This window comes from Oncorhynchus keta, unplaced genomic scaffold (genome assembly GCF_023373465.1).
Source record: "Oncorhynchus keta strain PuntledgeMale-10-30-2019 unplaced genomic scaffold, Oket_V2 Un_contig_1944_pilon_pilon, whole genome shotgun sequence".
Taxonomy (NCBI): domain Eukaryota; kingdom Metazoa; phylum Chordata; class Actinopteri; order Salmoniformes; family Salmonidae; genus Oncorhynchus; species Oncorhynchus keta.
The window spans coordinates 247,501-265,000 of NW_026281485.1; the positions used below are offsets into that span (position 1 = coordinate 247,501).

The 17,500-nt window shown below is 47.9% G+C and overlaps 1 protein-coding gene across 1 annotated transcript in view; it reads right to left on the reverse strand.

The window, feature by feature from the left end:
* The window catches only part of LOC127920417 (uncharacterized), a 69,139-nt gene extending 51,699 nt beyond the window's left edge, over positions 1-17,440 (reverse strand). The window contains exon 1 of the mRNA XM_052504508.1: positions 17,395-17,440. Coding sequence (XP_052360468.1) covers positions 17,395-17,440 — 46 coding nt within the window. The remainder of the gene's footprint in view (positions 1-17,394) is intronic.
* Between the last annotated feature and the right edge of the window lie 60 nt (positions 17,441-17,500).

Here is a 17,500-nt window from a genome sequence, read left to right on the forward strand (position 1 = left end):
GGGAGGTAGAGGGAGGTAGAGGAAGGTAGAGGGAGGGAGGTAAAGGGAGGGAAGTAGAGGGAGGGAGGTAGAGGTAGGGAGGTAGAGGGAGGGAGGTAAAGGGAGGGAGGTAGAGGGATGGAGTTAGAGGGAGGGAGGTAGAGGGATGGAGGTAGAGGGAAGGAGGGAGGGAGGTAGAGAGAGGGAGGTAAAGGGAGGGATGTAGAGGGAGGGAGGTAGAGGGAGGGAGGTAAAGGGAGGGAGGTAGAGGGAGGGAGGTAGAGGGAGGGAGGTAGAGGTAGGGAGGTAAAGGGAGGAAATTAGAGGGAGGGAGTTAGAGGGAGGTAGAGGGAGTTAAAGGAGGAAGGTAGAGGGAGGTAGAGGAAGGTAGAGGGAGGGAGGTAAAGGGAGGGAAGTAGAGGGAGGGAGGTAGAGGTAGGGAGGTAGAGGGAAGGAGGTAAAGGGAGGGAGGTAGAGGGATGGAGGTAGAGGGAGGGAGGTAGAGGGAGGGAGGGAGGTAGAGAGAGGGAGGTAAAGGGGGGTAGAGGGAGGGAGGTAGAGGGAGGGAGGTAAAGGGAGGGAGATAAAGGGAGGTAGAGGGATGGAGGTAGAGGGAGGGAGGTAGAGGGAGGGAGGTAAAGGGAGGTAGAGGGATGGAGGTAGAGGGGAGGAAGTAAAGGGAGGTAGAGGGAGGGAGGTAGAGGGAGGGAGGTAAATGGAGGGAGGTAGAGGGAGCCAGGTAAAGGGAGGGAGGTCAGAAGTAGGGATGGAGGAAAGGGAGAGAGGTAGAGGGAGGGAGGTAGAGGGAGGGATGAATCAGGGAGGGAGGTAGAGGGAGGGAGGTAAAGGGAGGTAGAGGGATGGAGGTAGAGGGAGGAGGTAAAGGTAGGTAGAGGGAGGGAGGTAAATGGAGGGAGGTAGAGGGAGGCAGGTAAAGGGAGGGAGGTAGAGGTAGGGAGGGAGGTGAAAGGGAGGGAGGGAGGGAGGGAGGTAGGGAGGGATCCATTATAGGGAGGGAGGGAGGGAGGGAGGGAGGGAGGGAGGGAGGGAGGGAGGGAGGGAGGTAGAGGGAGGAAAGTAGAGGGAGGGAGGTAGAGGGAGGTAGAGGGAGTTAAAGGGAGGGAGGTAGAGGAAGGTAGAGGAAGGTACAGGAAGGTAGAGGGAGGGAGGTAAAGGGAGGGAGGTAGAGGGAGGTAGGTCGAGAGAGGATGGTAGAGGGAGGGAGGTTAAGGGAGGGAGGTAGAGGTAGAGGTAGGGAGTTAGAGGGAGGGAGGTTAAGGGAGACAATATATTATATTAGAAAGGGTGAGTGGGGAGCGTTGCATGACTACAGTATATTATATTAGAGGAGGTGAGTGGGGAGCGTTGCATGGCTACAGTATATTATATTAGGGGGTGAGTGGGGAGCGTTGCATGGCTACAGTATATTATATTAGAGGAGGTGAGTGGGGAGCGTTGCATGGCAACAGTATATTATATTAGAGGGGGTGAGTGGGGAGCGTTGCATGACTACAGTATATTATATTAGAGGGGTGAGTGGGGAGCGTTGCATGGCTACAGTATATTATATTAGAGGGGTGAGTGGGGAGCGTTGCATGACTACAGTATATTATATTAGAGGGGGTGAGTGGGGAGCGTTGCATGGCAACAGTATATTATATTAGAGGAGGTGAGGGGGAGCGTTGCATGGCAACAGTATATTATATTAGAGGGGTGAGTGGGGAGCGTTGCATGGCAACAGTATATTATATTAGAGGAGGTGAGTGGGGAGCGTTGCATGGCTACAGTATATTATATTAGAGGGGGTGAGTGGGGAGCGTGACACAACTCATCCATTATAACTGATGGATGAATCAGGGAGGGAGTTGGATCTTCTACAACCTGACACAACTCATCCATTATAACTGATGGATGAATCAGGGAGGGAGTTGGATCTTCTACAACCTGACACAACTCATCCATTATAACGGATGGATGAATCAGGGAGGGAGTTGGATCGTTTACAACCTGACACAACTCATCCATTATATCTGATGGATGAATCAGGGAGGGAGTTGGATCTTCTACAACCTGACACAACTCATCCATTATAACTGATTGCTACATCAGTTATTTATGTTCACCTCCAGAAATACATGCTCCTAATGTAACCAGTTGCCCTACATACTGTATGTACATACTGTATGTGTCTACAACACCTGTTTGTAGTGTGTGTTGGTGGATGTCCATCCATAAGGATGTGCGCAGTACAAGCTCTCTCTATGTACAGTTGTTCTATATAGTGACATATGTGGATGTACATTTCGATATAAGTGTGTAGTGTAAATGTTGGATATTGAAATTCATATTTTTTTTTAAAGTAATATTTGTCAGGACCCGGAGTCTTTCCTGGGTAGGTCATGTAGTCAGGGAACACTCCTGGCCCTAGTCAATACAGTACACAATCTGTCTGCGTCCCACATTACTGTATGGTGCATTAGGTTTGACCAGAGCCCTGTTGACCAGAGCCCTGTTGACCAGAGCCCTGTTGACTAGAGCCCTGTTGACCAGAGCCCTGTTGACCAGAGCCCTGTTGACTAGAGCCCCGTTGACCAGAGCCCTGTTGACCAGAGCCCTGTTGACTAGAGCCCTGTTGACCAGAGCCCTGTTGACCAGAGCCCTGTTGACCAGAGCCCTGTTGACCAGAGCCCTGTTGACCAGAGCCCTGTTGACCAGAGCCCTGTTGACCAGAGCCCTGTTGACCAGAGCCCTGTTGACCAGAGCCCTGTTGACCAGAGCCCTGTTGACCAGAGCCCTGTTGACCAGAGCCCTGTTGACCAGAGCCCTGTTGACCAGAGCCCTGTTGACCAGAGCCCTGTTGACCAGAGCCCTGTTGACTAGAGCCCTGTTGACCAGAGCCCTGTTGACTAGAGCCCTGTTGACCAGAGCCCTGTTGACTAGAGCCCTGTTGACCAGAGCCCTGTTGACCAGAGCCCTGTTGACCAGAGCCCTGTTGACTAGAGCCCTGTTGACCAGAGCCCTGTTGACCAGAGCCCTGTTGACCAGAGCCCTGTTGACCAGAGCCCTGTTGACTAGAGCCCTGTTGACCAGAGCCCTGTTGACCAGAGCCCTGTTGACCAGAGCCCTGTTGACTAGAGCCCTGTTGACCAGAGCCCTGTTGACCAGAGCCCTGTTGACCAGAGCCCTGTTGACCAGAGCCCTGTTGACCAGATCCCTGTTGACCAGAGCCCTGTTGACCAGAGCCCTGTTGACCAGATCCCTGTTGACCAGAGCCCTGTTGACCAGAGCCCTGTTGACCAGAGCCCTGTTGACCAGAGCCCTGTTGACCAGAACCCTGTTGACCAGAGCCCTGTTGACCAGAGCCCTGTTGACCAGAGCCCTGTTGACTAGAGCCCTGTTGACCAGAGCCCTGTTGACCAGAGCCCTGTTGACTAGAGCCCTGTTGACCAGAGCCCTGTTGACCAGAGCCCTGTTGACTAGAGCCCTGTTGACCAGAGCCCTGTTGACCAGAGCCCTGTTGACCAGAGCCCTGTTGACTAGAGCCCTGTTGACCAGAGCCCTGTTGACCAGAGCCTTTTTACATTCTATAGTGACACAGATTATTCCTGTATAATGTAACTGAATGAATTTATATATTTTACTGTACAACAACAACTACAAGGTTGAATATAAATGTCTGTATCAACATGGCCGCCTGCTGTTCGTATGTTCTTTATCATGTTAGCTAAAGGTCATGTCAGTTTAATAGGCCGAAGCTGGACATTGATAGGCCGTGTAATGGGCATAGCAACCTACTGTACGTAGCAACAAGCAACAACAACTGTTGGAGGTGAACAAAATAAACATTTTGCCAAATTGACTTGTATTTTTAGATAACAGAGCAATAGTGAAATAGTTCTGATTCAGTAATTGCCATACAAATAGGAGCATAACAGTTTAATGTCTACTACCCCTGCAGCTTGTACTCAGTTATTGGGAGACAATTATCACATTGTGTATATCAGTATTACAAGTGCAAGTACAAATTACAGTATTTAAAAAAAGGCTAGCTAACGTCATTCAGATTATTCCTTTATAATATAAACCTCCACTACGGGTCTCATCTGTTCGACACGTATCCATCCTACTGTAAACTGTATCTGTAGTCTGGTCCTACTGTAACCTGGTCCTACTGTATCTGTAGTCTGGTCCTACTGTATCTGTAGTCTGGTCCTACTGTAACCTAGTCCTACTGTATCTGTAGTCCTACTGTATCTGTAGTCTGGTCCTACTGTATCTGTAGTCTGGTCCTACAGTATCTGTAGTCTGGTCCTACTGTATCTGTAGTCTGGTCCTACTGTATCTGTAGTCTGGTCCTACTGTATCTGTAGTCTGGTCCTACTGTATCTGTAGTCTGGTCCTACTGTAGTCTGGTCCTACTGTAGTCTGGTCCTACTGTATCTGTAGTCTGGTCCTACTGTAGTCTGGTCCTACTGTATCTGTAGTCTGGTCCTACTGTATCTGTAGTCTGGTCCTCTGTAGTCTGGTCCTACTGTATCTGTAGTCTGGTCCTACTGTATCTGTAGTCTGGTCCTACTGTATCTGTAGTCTGGTCCTACTGTATCTGTAGTCTGGTCCTACTGTACTGTATCTGTAGTCTGGTCCTACTGTATCTGTAGTCTGGTCCTACTGTCCTACTGTATCTGTAGTCTGGTCCTACTGTATCTGTAGTGTCTGGTCCTACTGTAGTCTGGTCCTACTGTATCTGTAGTCTGGTCCTACTGTATCTGTGGTCTGGTCCTACTGTAGTCTGGTCCTACTGTATCTGTAGTCTGGTCCTACTGTATCTGTAGTCTGGTCCTACTGTAGTCTGGTCCTACTGTATCTGTAGTCTGGTCCTACTGTATCTGTAGTCTGGTCCTACTGTAGTCTGGTCCTACTGTATCTGTAGTCTGGTCCTACTGTATCTGTAGTCTGGTCAAACTGTATCTGTAGTCTGGTCCTACTGTAGTCTGGTCCTACTGTATCTGTAGTCTGGTCCTACTGTATCTGTTGTCTGGTCCTACTGTATCTGTAGTCTGGTCCTACTGTATCTGTAGTCTGGTCTACTATCTGTATCTGGTACTGTGTGTAGTCTGGTCCTACTGTAGTCTGGTCCTACTGTATCTGTAGTCTGGTCCTACTGTATCTGTAGTCTGGTCAAACTGTATCTGTAGTCTGGTCCTACTGTATCTGTAGTCTGGTCCTACTGTATCTGTAGTCTGGTCCTACTGTATCTGTAGTCTGGTCCTACTGTATCTGTCTCTGGTCCTACTGTATCTGTAGTCTGGTCCTACTGTATCTGTAGTCTGGTCAAACTGTATCTGTAGTCTGGTCCTACTGTATCTGTAGTCTGGTCCTACTGTATCTGTAGTCTAGTCTGGTCCTACTGTATCTGTAGTCTGGTCCTACTGTATCTGTCTGGTCCTACTGTATCTGTAGTCTGGTCCTACTGTATCTGTAGTCTGGTCAAACTAGTCTGGTCCTACTGTATCTGTAGTCTGGTCCTACTGTATCTGTAGTCTGGTCCTACTGTATCTGTAGTCTGGTCCTACTGTATCTGTAGTCTGGTCCTACTGTATCTGTAGTCTGTCCTACTGTATCTGTAGTCTGGTCCTACTGTATCTGTAGTCTGGTCCTACTGTATCTGTAGTATCTGTAGTCTGGTCCTACTGTAGTCTGGTCCTACTGTAGTCTGGTCCTCTGTGGCCTGGTCCCTACTGTATCTGTGGCCTGTCTGTTCTCTTGCAGAAGAGTGTTTTATCATAATGACCAGTCATTAGATGTTTCCTTCCTGTCTACCCTCTTATCGTATCTCTCTCAGTTCACTGCTAACTGTGCCGGGTACAAGACAGTGTGGTGTCACAGTGACCAGCCACGGTGGAGTGGCATTCATTTAACAATACTCATTAATGAATGAACCACACACACACACTTTTTAGTCCTCTCTTGGCCTCATTCAAATTCTGTCTGTCCCTTTCCCTGCTGAGCCCAAGATGGAGGGAGGGAGACAAAGAAGAGTGCAGCAAATGCCTCAGGGTAACTTCATCCTAGCAAATGTATCTGTAAGCAGAGTAGGTGTAGTTGGCATTGTACAACTGTACCAAATGGCACTCTATTCCCTACCCAGTGATATATTCCCTACCCAGTGATATATTCCCTACCCAGTGATCTATTCCTACCCAGTGATCTATTCCTACCCAGTGATATATTCCCTACCCAGTGATATATTCCTACCCAGTGATCTATTTACCCCCTACCCAGTGATATATCCCTACCCAGTTCTATTCCCTACCCAGTGATCTATTCCCTACCCAGTGATCTATTCCTATCCTGTGATCTATTCCCTACCCAGTGATCTATTCCCTACCCAGTGATATATTCCTACCCAGTGATTTATTCCCTACCCAGTGATATATTCCCTACCCAGTGATCTATTCCCTATGCTGTGATCTATTCCCTACCCAGTGATCTATTCCCTATCCAGTGATATATTCCCTATCCTGTGATCTATTCCCTACCCAGTGATATATTCCCTACCCAGTGATATATTCCCTATTCCTACCCAGTGATCTATTCCCTACCAGTGATCTATTCCCTACCCAGTGATCTATTTCCCTGATCCCAGTGATCTATTCCTATCCTGTGATCTATTCCCTACCCAGTGATCTATTCCCTACCCAGTGATATATTCCCAGTGATATCCAGTGATCTATTCCCTACCCAGTGATCTATTCCCTAGTGGTCCTTCTGTAGCCAGTTGGTGATCTATTCCCTACCCATGAATGATCTATTCCTATTCCCTATCCTGTGATCTATTCCCTACCCAGTGATCTATTCCCTACCCAGTGATATATTCCCTACCCAGTGATATATTCCTATCCAGTGATATATCCCAGTGATCTATTTACCCAGTGACCCCTATCCTGTGATCTATTCCTACCCAGTGATCCCTACCCAGTGATCCTATTCCCTATCCTGTGATCTATTCCCTACCCAGTGATCTATTCCCTACCCAGTGATCTATTCCCTACCCAGTGATATATTCCCTACCCAGTGATATATTCCAGTGATCTACCCAGTGATCTATTCCCTACCCAGTGATATATTCCCTACCCAGTGATATATTCCCTACCCAGTGATCTATTTACCCAGTGATATATTCCTACCCAGTGATATATTCCCTACCCAGTGATCTATTCCCAGTATCCTACCCAGTGATCTATTCTGTGATCCTACCCAGTGATCTATTCCCTACCCAGTGATCTATTACCCCTACCCAGTGATCTATTCCCTACCCAGTGATATATTCCCTACCCAGTGATCTATTCCCTATCCCAGTGATCTATTCCTATCCAGTGATGATCTATTCCCTACCCAGTGATATATTCCTATCCTGTGATCTATTCCCTACCCAGTGATCTATTCCCTACCCAGTGATATATTCCCTACCCAGTGATCTATTCTATCCTACCCAGTGATCTATTCCCTACCCAGTGATCTATTCCCTATCCTGTGATCTATTCCCTACCCATAGTGATCTATTCCCTACCCAGTGATATATTCCCTACCCAGTGATATATTCCCTATCCAGTGATCTATTCCCTACCCAGTGATCTATTCCCTATGTATGCACACCTACTTTGGATAAAAGTGATCTATTCCCTATCCTGTGATCTATTCCCTACCCAGTGATCTATTCCCTACCCAGTGATATATTCCCTACCCAGTGATCCAGTGATATATTCCCTACCCAGTGATCTATTCCCTACCCAGTGATCTATTCCCTACCCAGTGATCTATTCCCTACCCAGTGATCTATTCCCTACCCAGTGATCTAGCCAGTGATCTATTCCCTATCCAGTGATCTATTCCCTACCCAGTGATCTATTCCCTACCCAGTGATCTATTCCCTGTCCAGTGATGTAGATGGGGATATATCTATAGTGTATTATAGCTGATTCTATAGGGGATATATCTATAGTGTATTGTAGCTGGTTCTATAGGGGACATATCTATAGTGTATTGTAGATGGTTCTATAGGGGATATATCTATAGTGTATTGTAGATGGTTCTATAGGGGACATATCTATAGTGTATTGTAGATGGTTCTATAGGGGATATATCTATAGTGTATTGTAGATGGTTCTATAGGGGACATATCTATAGTGTATTGTAGATGGTTCTATAGGGGATATATCTATAGTGTATTGTAGATGGTTCTATAGGGGATATATCTATAGTGTATTGTAGATGGTTCTATAGGGGATATATCTATAGCGTATTGTAGATGGTTCTATAGGGGATATACAGTGGGGTTCTATAGGGGATATATCTAGTATGGGTAGAGAGAAGTATTTGAAACACAGACAATTTTGCAGGTTTTCCTACTTACAAAGAGGTCTGTCATTTTTTATCATAGGTACACTTCAACTGTGAGAGACGGAATCTAAAACGAAAATCCCGAAAAATGTTAAGTAATAAATTTGCATTTTATTGCATAACATAAGTATTTGGTCACCTACCAACCAGTAAGATTTCCGGCTCTCACAGACCTGTTAGTTTTTATTTAATATGCCCCCCTGTTCTCCACTCATTACCTGTATTATCTGCACCTGTTTGAATTTGTTACCTGTATGAAAGACACCTGTCCACACACTCAATCAAACAGACTCCAACCTCTCCACAATGGCCAAGACCAGAGAGCTGTGTAAGGACATCAGGGATAAAATTGTAGACCTGCACAAGTCTGGGATGGGCTACAGGACAATAGGCAAGCAGCTTGGTGAGAAGGCAACAACTGTTGGCGCAATTATTAGAAAATGGAAGAAGTTCAAGATGACGGTCAATCACCCTCGGTCTGGGGCTCCATGCAAGATCTCACCTCGTGGGGCATCAATGATCATGAGGAAGGTGAGGGATCAGCCCAAAACTACACGGCAGGACCTGGTTAATGACCTGAAGAGAGCTGGGACCACAGTCTCAAAGAAAACCATTAGTAACATGCTACGCCGTCATGGATTAAAATCCTGCAGCGCACACAAGGTCCCCCTGCTCAAGCCAGCGCATGTCCAGGCCCATCTGAAGTTTGCAAATGACCATCTGGATGATCCAGAGGAGGAATGGGAGAAGGTCATGTGGTCTGATGAGACAAAAATAGAGCTTTTTGGTCTAAACTCCACTCACCGTGTTTGGAGGAAGAAGAAGGATGAATACAACCCCAAGAACACCATCCCAACCGTGAAGCATGGAGGTGGAAACATCATTCTTTGGGGATGCTTTTCTGCAAAGGGGACAGGACGACTGCACCGTATTAAGGGGAGGATGGATGGGGCCATGTATTGCGAGATCTTGGCCAACAACCTTCTTCCCTCAGTAAGAGCATTGAAGATGGGTCGTGGCTGGGTCTTTCAGCATGTCAACGACCCGAAACACACAGCCAGGGCAACTAAGGAGTGGCTCCGTAAGAAGCATCTCAAGGTCCTGGAGTGGCCTAGCCAGTCTCCAGACCTGAACCAAATAGAAAATCTTTGGAGGGAGCTGAAAGTCCGTATTGAGCTGAAAGTCCGTATAAAGTCCGAAACCTGAAGGATCTGGAGAAGGTCTGTATGGAGGAGTGGGCCAAAATCCCTGCTGCAGTGTGTGCAAACCTGGTCAAGAACTACAGGAAACGTATGATCTCTGTAATTGCAAACAAAAGTTTCTGTACCAAATATTAAGTTCTGCTTTTCTGATGTATCAAATACTTATGTCATGCAATAAAATGCAAATTAATTACTTAAAAATCATACAATGTGATTTTCTGGATTTTTGTTTCAGATTCCGTCTCTCACAGTTGAAGTGAACCTATGATATAAATGACAGACCTCTACATGCTTTGTAAGTAGGAAAACCTGCAGAATCGGCAGTGTATCAAATACTTGTTCTCCCCACTGTATCTATAGTGTATTGTAGCATGATTTGCTGAATGCAGTTTCATATCTGACATTTTGTAATGTAACCGTTATACAGCTTTTAGATTATATCGCCATGGTGACGTTGCAGCTCCTAACTTTAACTAGTGCTGAAGCAAACACACACACACACACACACACACACACACACACACACACACACACACACACACACACACACACACACACATGGCAGTTTTTTAAGGTAGCCAGTGTAGATGGATTTGCTGGGGATGCAGTTGCATACCTTACAGCCTCTTAGGGATCTGCTCTCTCTCTTTCTTTCTCTAGTTCTCTTTCTCTCCATCTCCTTCTCCCTCCCTCTCTCGCTCAATCTTTCAGTCTCTTTCTCTCCCCCTCTCTCTCTCTCTTTCTTTCAGTCTTTCTCCCTCTCCCTCTCTCTCTCTCTCTTTCTCTCTCCCTCGCTTCTGTTCCTTCTCTGGCTTTTTCGTGCTTCCTGTCCCTCTCTCTCTCTCCTTCTCTCTCTCCCCCCCCTCTCTCTCCTTCTCTCTATCTCTCTCTCCCCCACTCTCTCTCTCTCCTCTCTCTCTCAGTTTCTCTCTCTCTCACTCTCTCTCTCTCTCCCCCTCTCTCATCACCTTTCTCTCTCTCTCTCTCTCTCTCTCTCTCTCTCTCTCTCTCTGCTCTCTTTCTCTTTGTTTCTCTCTCTCTCTCTCTCTCTCTCTCTCTCTCTCTCTCTCTCTCTCTCTCTCTCTCTCTCTTCTCTCTCTCTCTCTCTCTCTCTCTGTCTGCATCACTGCATTAGATAAAGCCCTGAATCACCCTCTGCTGCTATACCTGCTGGTACCACAGTGCCCCCAAGTGGTTGAGAGAATAACTACACCCTGCCAATACAAACTGCACCTCACTCTCTCTGCACGCACACACATATGCACACGGACGCACACACACAGTGGGTCGGTGGGTAGGTCTTTATGGATGTGTGCAGTGAGATATTGAAAGGTAACAATTAAAAGCTGTTCCTGGAGCACCCAGACATTCTCGGGTGTATGCTGAATTAAAACTCTCTCTTTCTCCCCCTCCTCTCTCTCTCCTCCCTCCTATTGTCCCAACCCCCACCCCTTTCATTCTCCCCCCTCTCTCCCTCTCTCTCTCTCCCTCTCTCCCTATCTCTCTCTCCCTCTCTCTCTCCCTCTCTCTCCCTTTCTCTTAAAACAGGGGAAAAGAAACGCCACGTCTGCCTGGTCTGGTGGTGTCTGGAAAACAAGGTGGTGAGAGGGAGAGATGGAGTAGGAGAGATGGGAGGTTTAGGAATAGAAGCGAAACAGAGGAACATTAGGAGGGAAAATGACAATAGCAGATTAACTCAGATTTACATTTGACTTGTTTAGCAGATGCTCTAATCCACAGAGGTTTACAGGGATCAGGGATGAGTTTATACATGTTCATTCTGGTCGCCCGTTGGAATCCAACCCACAATGCTTTGCAAGCGTCATGCTCTACCAACGCAGCTACACTTTTTCACATGACCCTAACGGCTCAAGTCAGGGTCACGGATCCCTCAGGAACTGTGTCATTACACCCACCTGGTCCCCATTTCCCTGATTGTAACTGTATAAATGTTCATTGCACCATGGGGTCGATGATTGTTCCTCTGTCCGTTGGACGTGTGCGTTCCTGTGCCTTGTTATTTTGGCTTTCGTGTCGCTGGTATTGTGCAGATGATTACGGGTCTCGTCCCGTGTGTATATTCCAGGTACTCCTCACTCTTTTGTTTGGGTCTCAACCCTGTGTTTTGTGTACGCGTTTGTTTGGTCTTCGCCTTTAAATGGCTGTAATTTGGGTGAAGTGAAAAAAAACTGAAGGGAAATGTGTCTGTATCCCTAATGGCACACTATCCCTTATATAGTGCACCCTATTCCCTATGTAGTGCACCCTATTCCATATGTATTGCACACTATCCCTTATATAGTGCACCCTATTCCCTATGTAGTGCACCCTATTCCATATGTATTGCACACTATCCCTTATATAGTGCACCCTATTCCCTATGTAGTGCACCCTATTCCATATGTAGAGCACACTATTCCTTATATAGTGCACACTATTCCCTATATAGTGCACCCTATTCCATATGTAGTGCACACTATTCCTTATATAGTGCACCCTATTCCATATGTAGTGCACCCTATTCCCTAAGTAGTGCACCCTATGCCATATATAGTGCACCCTATTCCCTATGTAGTGAACCCTATTCCCTATGTAGTGAACCCTATTCCCTATGTAGTGAACCCTATGCCATATATAGTGCACCCTATTCCCTATGTAGTGAACCCTATTCCCTATGTAGTGAACCCTATTCCCTATGTAGTGCACACTATTCCATATGTAGTGCACATTATTCCATATGTAGTGCACCCTATTCCCTAAGTAGTGCACCCTATTCCTATATTGTTCACCCTATTCCCTATGTAGTGAACCCTATTCCCTATGTAGTGAACCCTATTCTCTAAGCAGTGCACTATGTTGGACCCAGGTAGTGGAGTGTATAGGGAATAGGGTGCCATTTGGGACAAAGCCCTGGTCCTAGATCAGATCAAAGCCCTGGTCCTAGATCAGATCAAAGCCCTGGTCCTAGATCAGATCAAAACCCTGGTCCTAGATCAGATCAAAACCCTGGTCCTAGATCAGATCAAAACCCTGGTCCTAGATCAGATCAAAACCCTGGTCCTAGATCAGATCAAAGCCCTGGTCCTAGATCAGATCAAAACCCTGGTCCTAGATCAGATCAAAACCCTGGTCCTAGATCAGATCAAAGCCCTGGTCCTAGATCAGATCGTAATGGCACTGCTTTCCCAAGCTGAGAAATTAGCAAAAAAAACAACGCTCTCAAAATAAACAGGCTCAACAACAACAAAACAGGCAGAGGAAGAAGAGGAGGAGGAGGAGGAGGAGGAGGAGGAGGAGGAGGAGGAGGAGGATTCACTGTGGGTCGCATCATTACTGCATCATTAATGCATCATTACCACCAGCCAGACGGAGAGAAGACAAGCAGAAACCATCAGATTATAAATACTAAAGAGGGAGGGAGGGAGGGTGGGAGGGAGGGTGTGAAGTAGGGAGGGAGGGAGGGAGGGAGGGAGGAGGGGGGGGAGGGAGGGAGGGAGGGAGGAGGAGGGTGGAGGGAGGGAGGGAGGGAGGGAGGGAGGAGGGTGTGAAGTAGGGAGGGAGGAAGGAGGGAGGGTGTGAAGTAGGGAGGGAGGGAGGGAGGAGGGGGGAGGGAGGGAGGGAGGGAGGGAGGAGGGAGGGAGGGAGGGAGGGAGGGAGGGAGGGGGAGGGAGGGAGGGAGGGGGGGAAGTAGGGAGGGAGGAGGGTGTGAGTAGGGAGGGAGGAAGGAGGGTGTGAAGTAGGGAGGGAGGGAGGGAGGAGGGTGTGAAGTAGGGAGGGAGGAGGGAGGGAGGGAGGGAGGGAGGGAGGGGAGGGGAGGAGGAGGGAGGGAGGGAGGGAGGGAGGAGGGTGTGAAGTAGGGAGGGAGGAGGGGGAAGTAGGGAGGGAGGGAGGGAGGGAGGGAGGGAGGGAGGGAGGGAGGGAGGGAGGGAGGGAGGGAGGGGGGTGAAGTAGGGAGGGAGGGAGGGAGGGAGGGAGGGAGGGAGGGAGGGAGGGAGGGAGGGAGGGAGGGAGGGAGGGAGGAGGGTGTGAAGGGAGGGAGGGAGAGGAGGGAGGGAGGGAGGGAGGGAGGAGGGTGTGAAGTAGGGAGGGAGGAGGGTGTGAAGTAGGGAGGGAGGGAGGGAGGGAGGAGGGTGTGAAGTAGGGAGGGAGGAGGGTGTGAAGTAGGGAGGGAGGAGGGTGTGAAGTAGGAAGGGAGGAGGGTGTGAAGTAGGGAGGGAGTGAAGGAGGAGGGTGTGAAGTAGGGAGGGAGGAGGGTGTGAAGTAGGTGTATGTGAGGTTGTAGAACCGTGCCTGTGTCCCTCCACTAAGTGTGTCCCAGCAGTATAACTCCAGTCAGACAGGACTAGGCCAGACACTCTTCTAACTCTCTACCCCTCTCTATGTCTCTCTACCCCTCTATCTTCTCTCCCTCTCTTTATGCTTCTCTACCCCTCTCTTTGTCTCCCTCTCCCTCTCTTTATGCCTCTCTACCCCTCTCTTTGTCTCTCTCTCCCGCTCCCTCTCTTTATGCCTCTCTACCCCTCTCTATGTCTCTCTCTCCCTCTCTTTATGCCTCTCTACCCTTCTCTTTCTGTCTCTCTCTACCCCTCTCTATGTCTCTCTCTACCCCTCTCTATGTCTCTCTCTACCCCTCTCTTTCTGTCTCTCTCTACCCCCTCTATGTCTCTCTCCCTCTCTTTATGCCTCTCTCTACCCCTCTCTATGTCTCTCTCTCCCTCTCTTTATGCCTCTCTACCCCTCTCTTTCTGTCTCTCTCTACCCCTCTCTATGTCTCTCTCTCCCTCTCTTTATGCCCTCTCTACCCCTCTATATGTCTCTCTCTCCCTCTCTTTCTGTATAACTCCAATCAGACAGGACTAGGCCAGACACTCTTCTAACTCTCTACCCCTCTCTATGTCTCTCTCTCCCTCTCTTTCTGTCTCTCTACCCCTCTATATGTCTCTCTCTCCCTCTCTTTATGCCTCTCTGTCTCTCTCTCCCTCTCTTTCTGTCTCTCTACCCCTCTATATGTCTCTCTCTCCCTCTCTATATGTCTCTCTACCCCTCTATATGTCTCTCCCTCTCCCTCTCTTTCTGTCTCTCTCCCTCTATATGTCTCTCTCCCCTCCCCTCTATATGTCTCTCTCTCCCTCTCTTTCTGTCTCTCTACCCCTCTATATGTCTCTCTCTCCCCTCCCCTCTCTTTCTGTCTCTCTCCCTCTATATGCCTCTCTCCCTCTCCCTCTCTTTCTGTCTCTCTCCCTATCTCTATGTCTCTCTCTCTCCCTCTATATGTCTCTCTCTCTCCCTCTCCCTCTCTTCTGTCCTCTCCCTATCTCTATGTCTCTCTCTCCCTCTCCCTCTATTTCCCTCTCCCTTATATGTCTCTCTCTCCCTCTCCCTCTCTTTCTGTCTCTCTCCCTATCTCTATGTCTCTCTCCCTCTCCCTCTCTTTCTGTCTCTCTCCCTATCTCTACCCTCTCCCTCTATATGTCTCTCTCTCCCTCTCCCTCTCTTTCTGTCTCTCTCCCTATCTCTATGTCTCTCTCTCTCCCTCTATATGTCTCCCTCTCCCTCTTTCTTTCTCTCCCTATCTCTACCCCTCTTTCTGTCTCCCTATCTCTATGTCCCTCTCTTTCTATATGTCTCTCTACCCCTCTATATGTCTCTCTCTCTCTCCTCTCTTATGCCCTCTACCCCTCTATATCTCTCTCTACCCCTCTATATGTCTCTCTCTCCCTCTCCTTATGCCTCTCTACCCCTCTATATCTCTCTCTCTCTCTATATCTCTATATCTCTCTCTCTACCCCTCTATATGTCTCTCTACCCCTCTCTATGTCTCCCTCTCCCTCTCTTTCTGTCTCTCTACCCCTCTATATGTCTCTCTCTCCCTCTCCCTCTCTTTCTGTCTCTCTCCCTATCTCTATGTCTCTCTCTCCTCCTCTTTCAGTCTCTCTACCCCTCTATATGTCTCTCTCTCCCTCTCTTTCTGTCTCTCTTCTATATCTCTCTCTCTATCTCTATGTCTTTCTCTCTCTACCCCTCTATATGTCTCTCTCTCCCTCTCTATGTCTCTCTCTCTCTCTCCCTCTCCTTATGCCTCTCTCTCTATACTCTCTCTCTACCCCTCTATGTCTCTCTCTCCCTCTCTTTCTGTCTCTCTACCACTCTATGTCTCTCTCTCCTCTCTTTCTCTCTACCCTCTCTATGTCTCTCTCTCCCTCTCTTTCTGTCTCTCTACCCCTCTATATGTCTCCCTACCCTCTCTATGTCTCTCTCTCTCCTCTCTTTCTGTCTCTCTCTACCCCTCTCTCCTACCCCCTCTATCTCTTACCCTCTATATGTCTCTCTCTCCTCTCTATTCTGCCTCTCTCCCCTCTATATGTCTCTCTCTCCCTCTCTTTCTGTCTCTCTACCCCTCTATATGTCTCTCTCTCCCTCTCTTTCTGTCTCTCTACCCCTCTCTATGTCTCTCTCTCCCTCTGACTCTCTTTATGCAGAGAGGGGCAGAGAGAAATGTTTTACCTTGTTAGCCCATTGATTCAATCCAGCAACCTTTTGGTTACTGGCCCAACTCTCTGACCACAGGCCACGTGCCCCATATCTATTTCACCCAGTAGATATGGGAGTTCATCATTCATTTTTTTCCGAAATCTTTGGGAATCTGTGTAATCTGAGGAAAATATTTTTCTCTAATGTGGTCATACATTGGGCAGGAGGTTAGGAAGTGCAGCTCAGTTTCCACCTCATTTTGTGGGCAGTGAGCACATAGCCTGTCTTCTCTTGAGAGCCATGTCTGCCTACGGCGGCCTTTCTCAATAGCAAGGCTATGCTCACTGAGTCTGTACATAGTCAAAGCTTTCCTTAAGTTTGGGTTACTTAAGTTACTTTCTGTTTAGGGCCAATTAGCATTCTAGTTCATTCTGTTTTTTGGTAAATTATCTTTTTGTTCACTCATGATTTGGTTGGGTCTAATTGTGCTGCTGTCCTGGGGCTCTGTGGGGTGTGTTTGTGTTTGTGAACAGAGCCCCAGGACCAGCTTGCTTAGGGGACTCTTCTCCAGGTTCATCTCTCTGTAGGTGATGGCTTTGTTATGGAAGGTTTGGGATTCACTTCCTTTTAGGTGGCTGTAGAATTTAAAGTCTCTTTTCTGGATGTTGATAATTAGTGGGTATCGGCCTAATTCTGCTCTGCATGCATTATTTGGTGTTCTACGTTGTACACAGAGGATATTTTTGCAGAATTCTGCGTGCAGAGTCTCAATTTGGTGTTTGTCCCATTTTGTGAAGTCTTGGTTGGTGAGCGGACCCCAGAACTCACAACCATAAAGGGCAATGGGCTCTATGACTGATTCAAGTATTTTTAGCCAGATCCTAATTGGTATGTTGAATTTTCTGTTCCTTTTGATGGCATAGAATGCCCTTCTTGCCTTGTCTCTCAGATCGTTGACCGCTTTGTGGAAGTTACCTGTGGCGCTGATGTTTAGGCCGAGGTATGTATAGTTTGTTTGTGTGCTCTAGGGCAACAGTGTCTAGATGGAATTTATATTCTTGGTCCTGGCGACTGGACCTTTTTGGAACACTATTATTTTTGACTTACTGAGATTTACTGTCAGGGCCCAGGTCTGCTCTCTCTCTCTCTCTCTCTCTCGCTCTCTCTCTCTCCTCTCCCTCTCCCTCTCTCTCTCTATCCCTCTCTCTGCCACCCCCCCATCCCCCCAGTCCTCTTACCATCCGTCTCTCGTTGAATCTCTGTCTTGTCAGTGATTGGCTGAGAGTTTCAGTGTGATTGCACTAGGGGCCAATAAATAGTTATTCCTGAGAGAACTACTTACTCGCTGAAGGGAAGAACCACTTCAGCCACTGCCTAGCAACCGTCATATTACACTGGTCAGTTAGAGAGAACATTGTCCTGTTACCAAGAGAGCAGACCACCAGGGA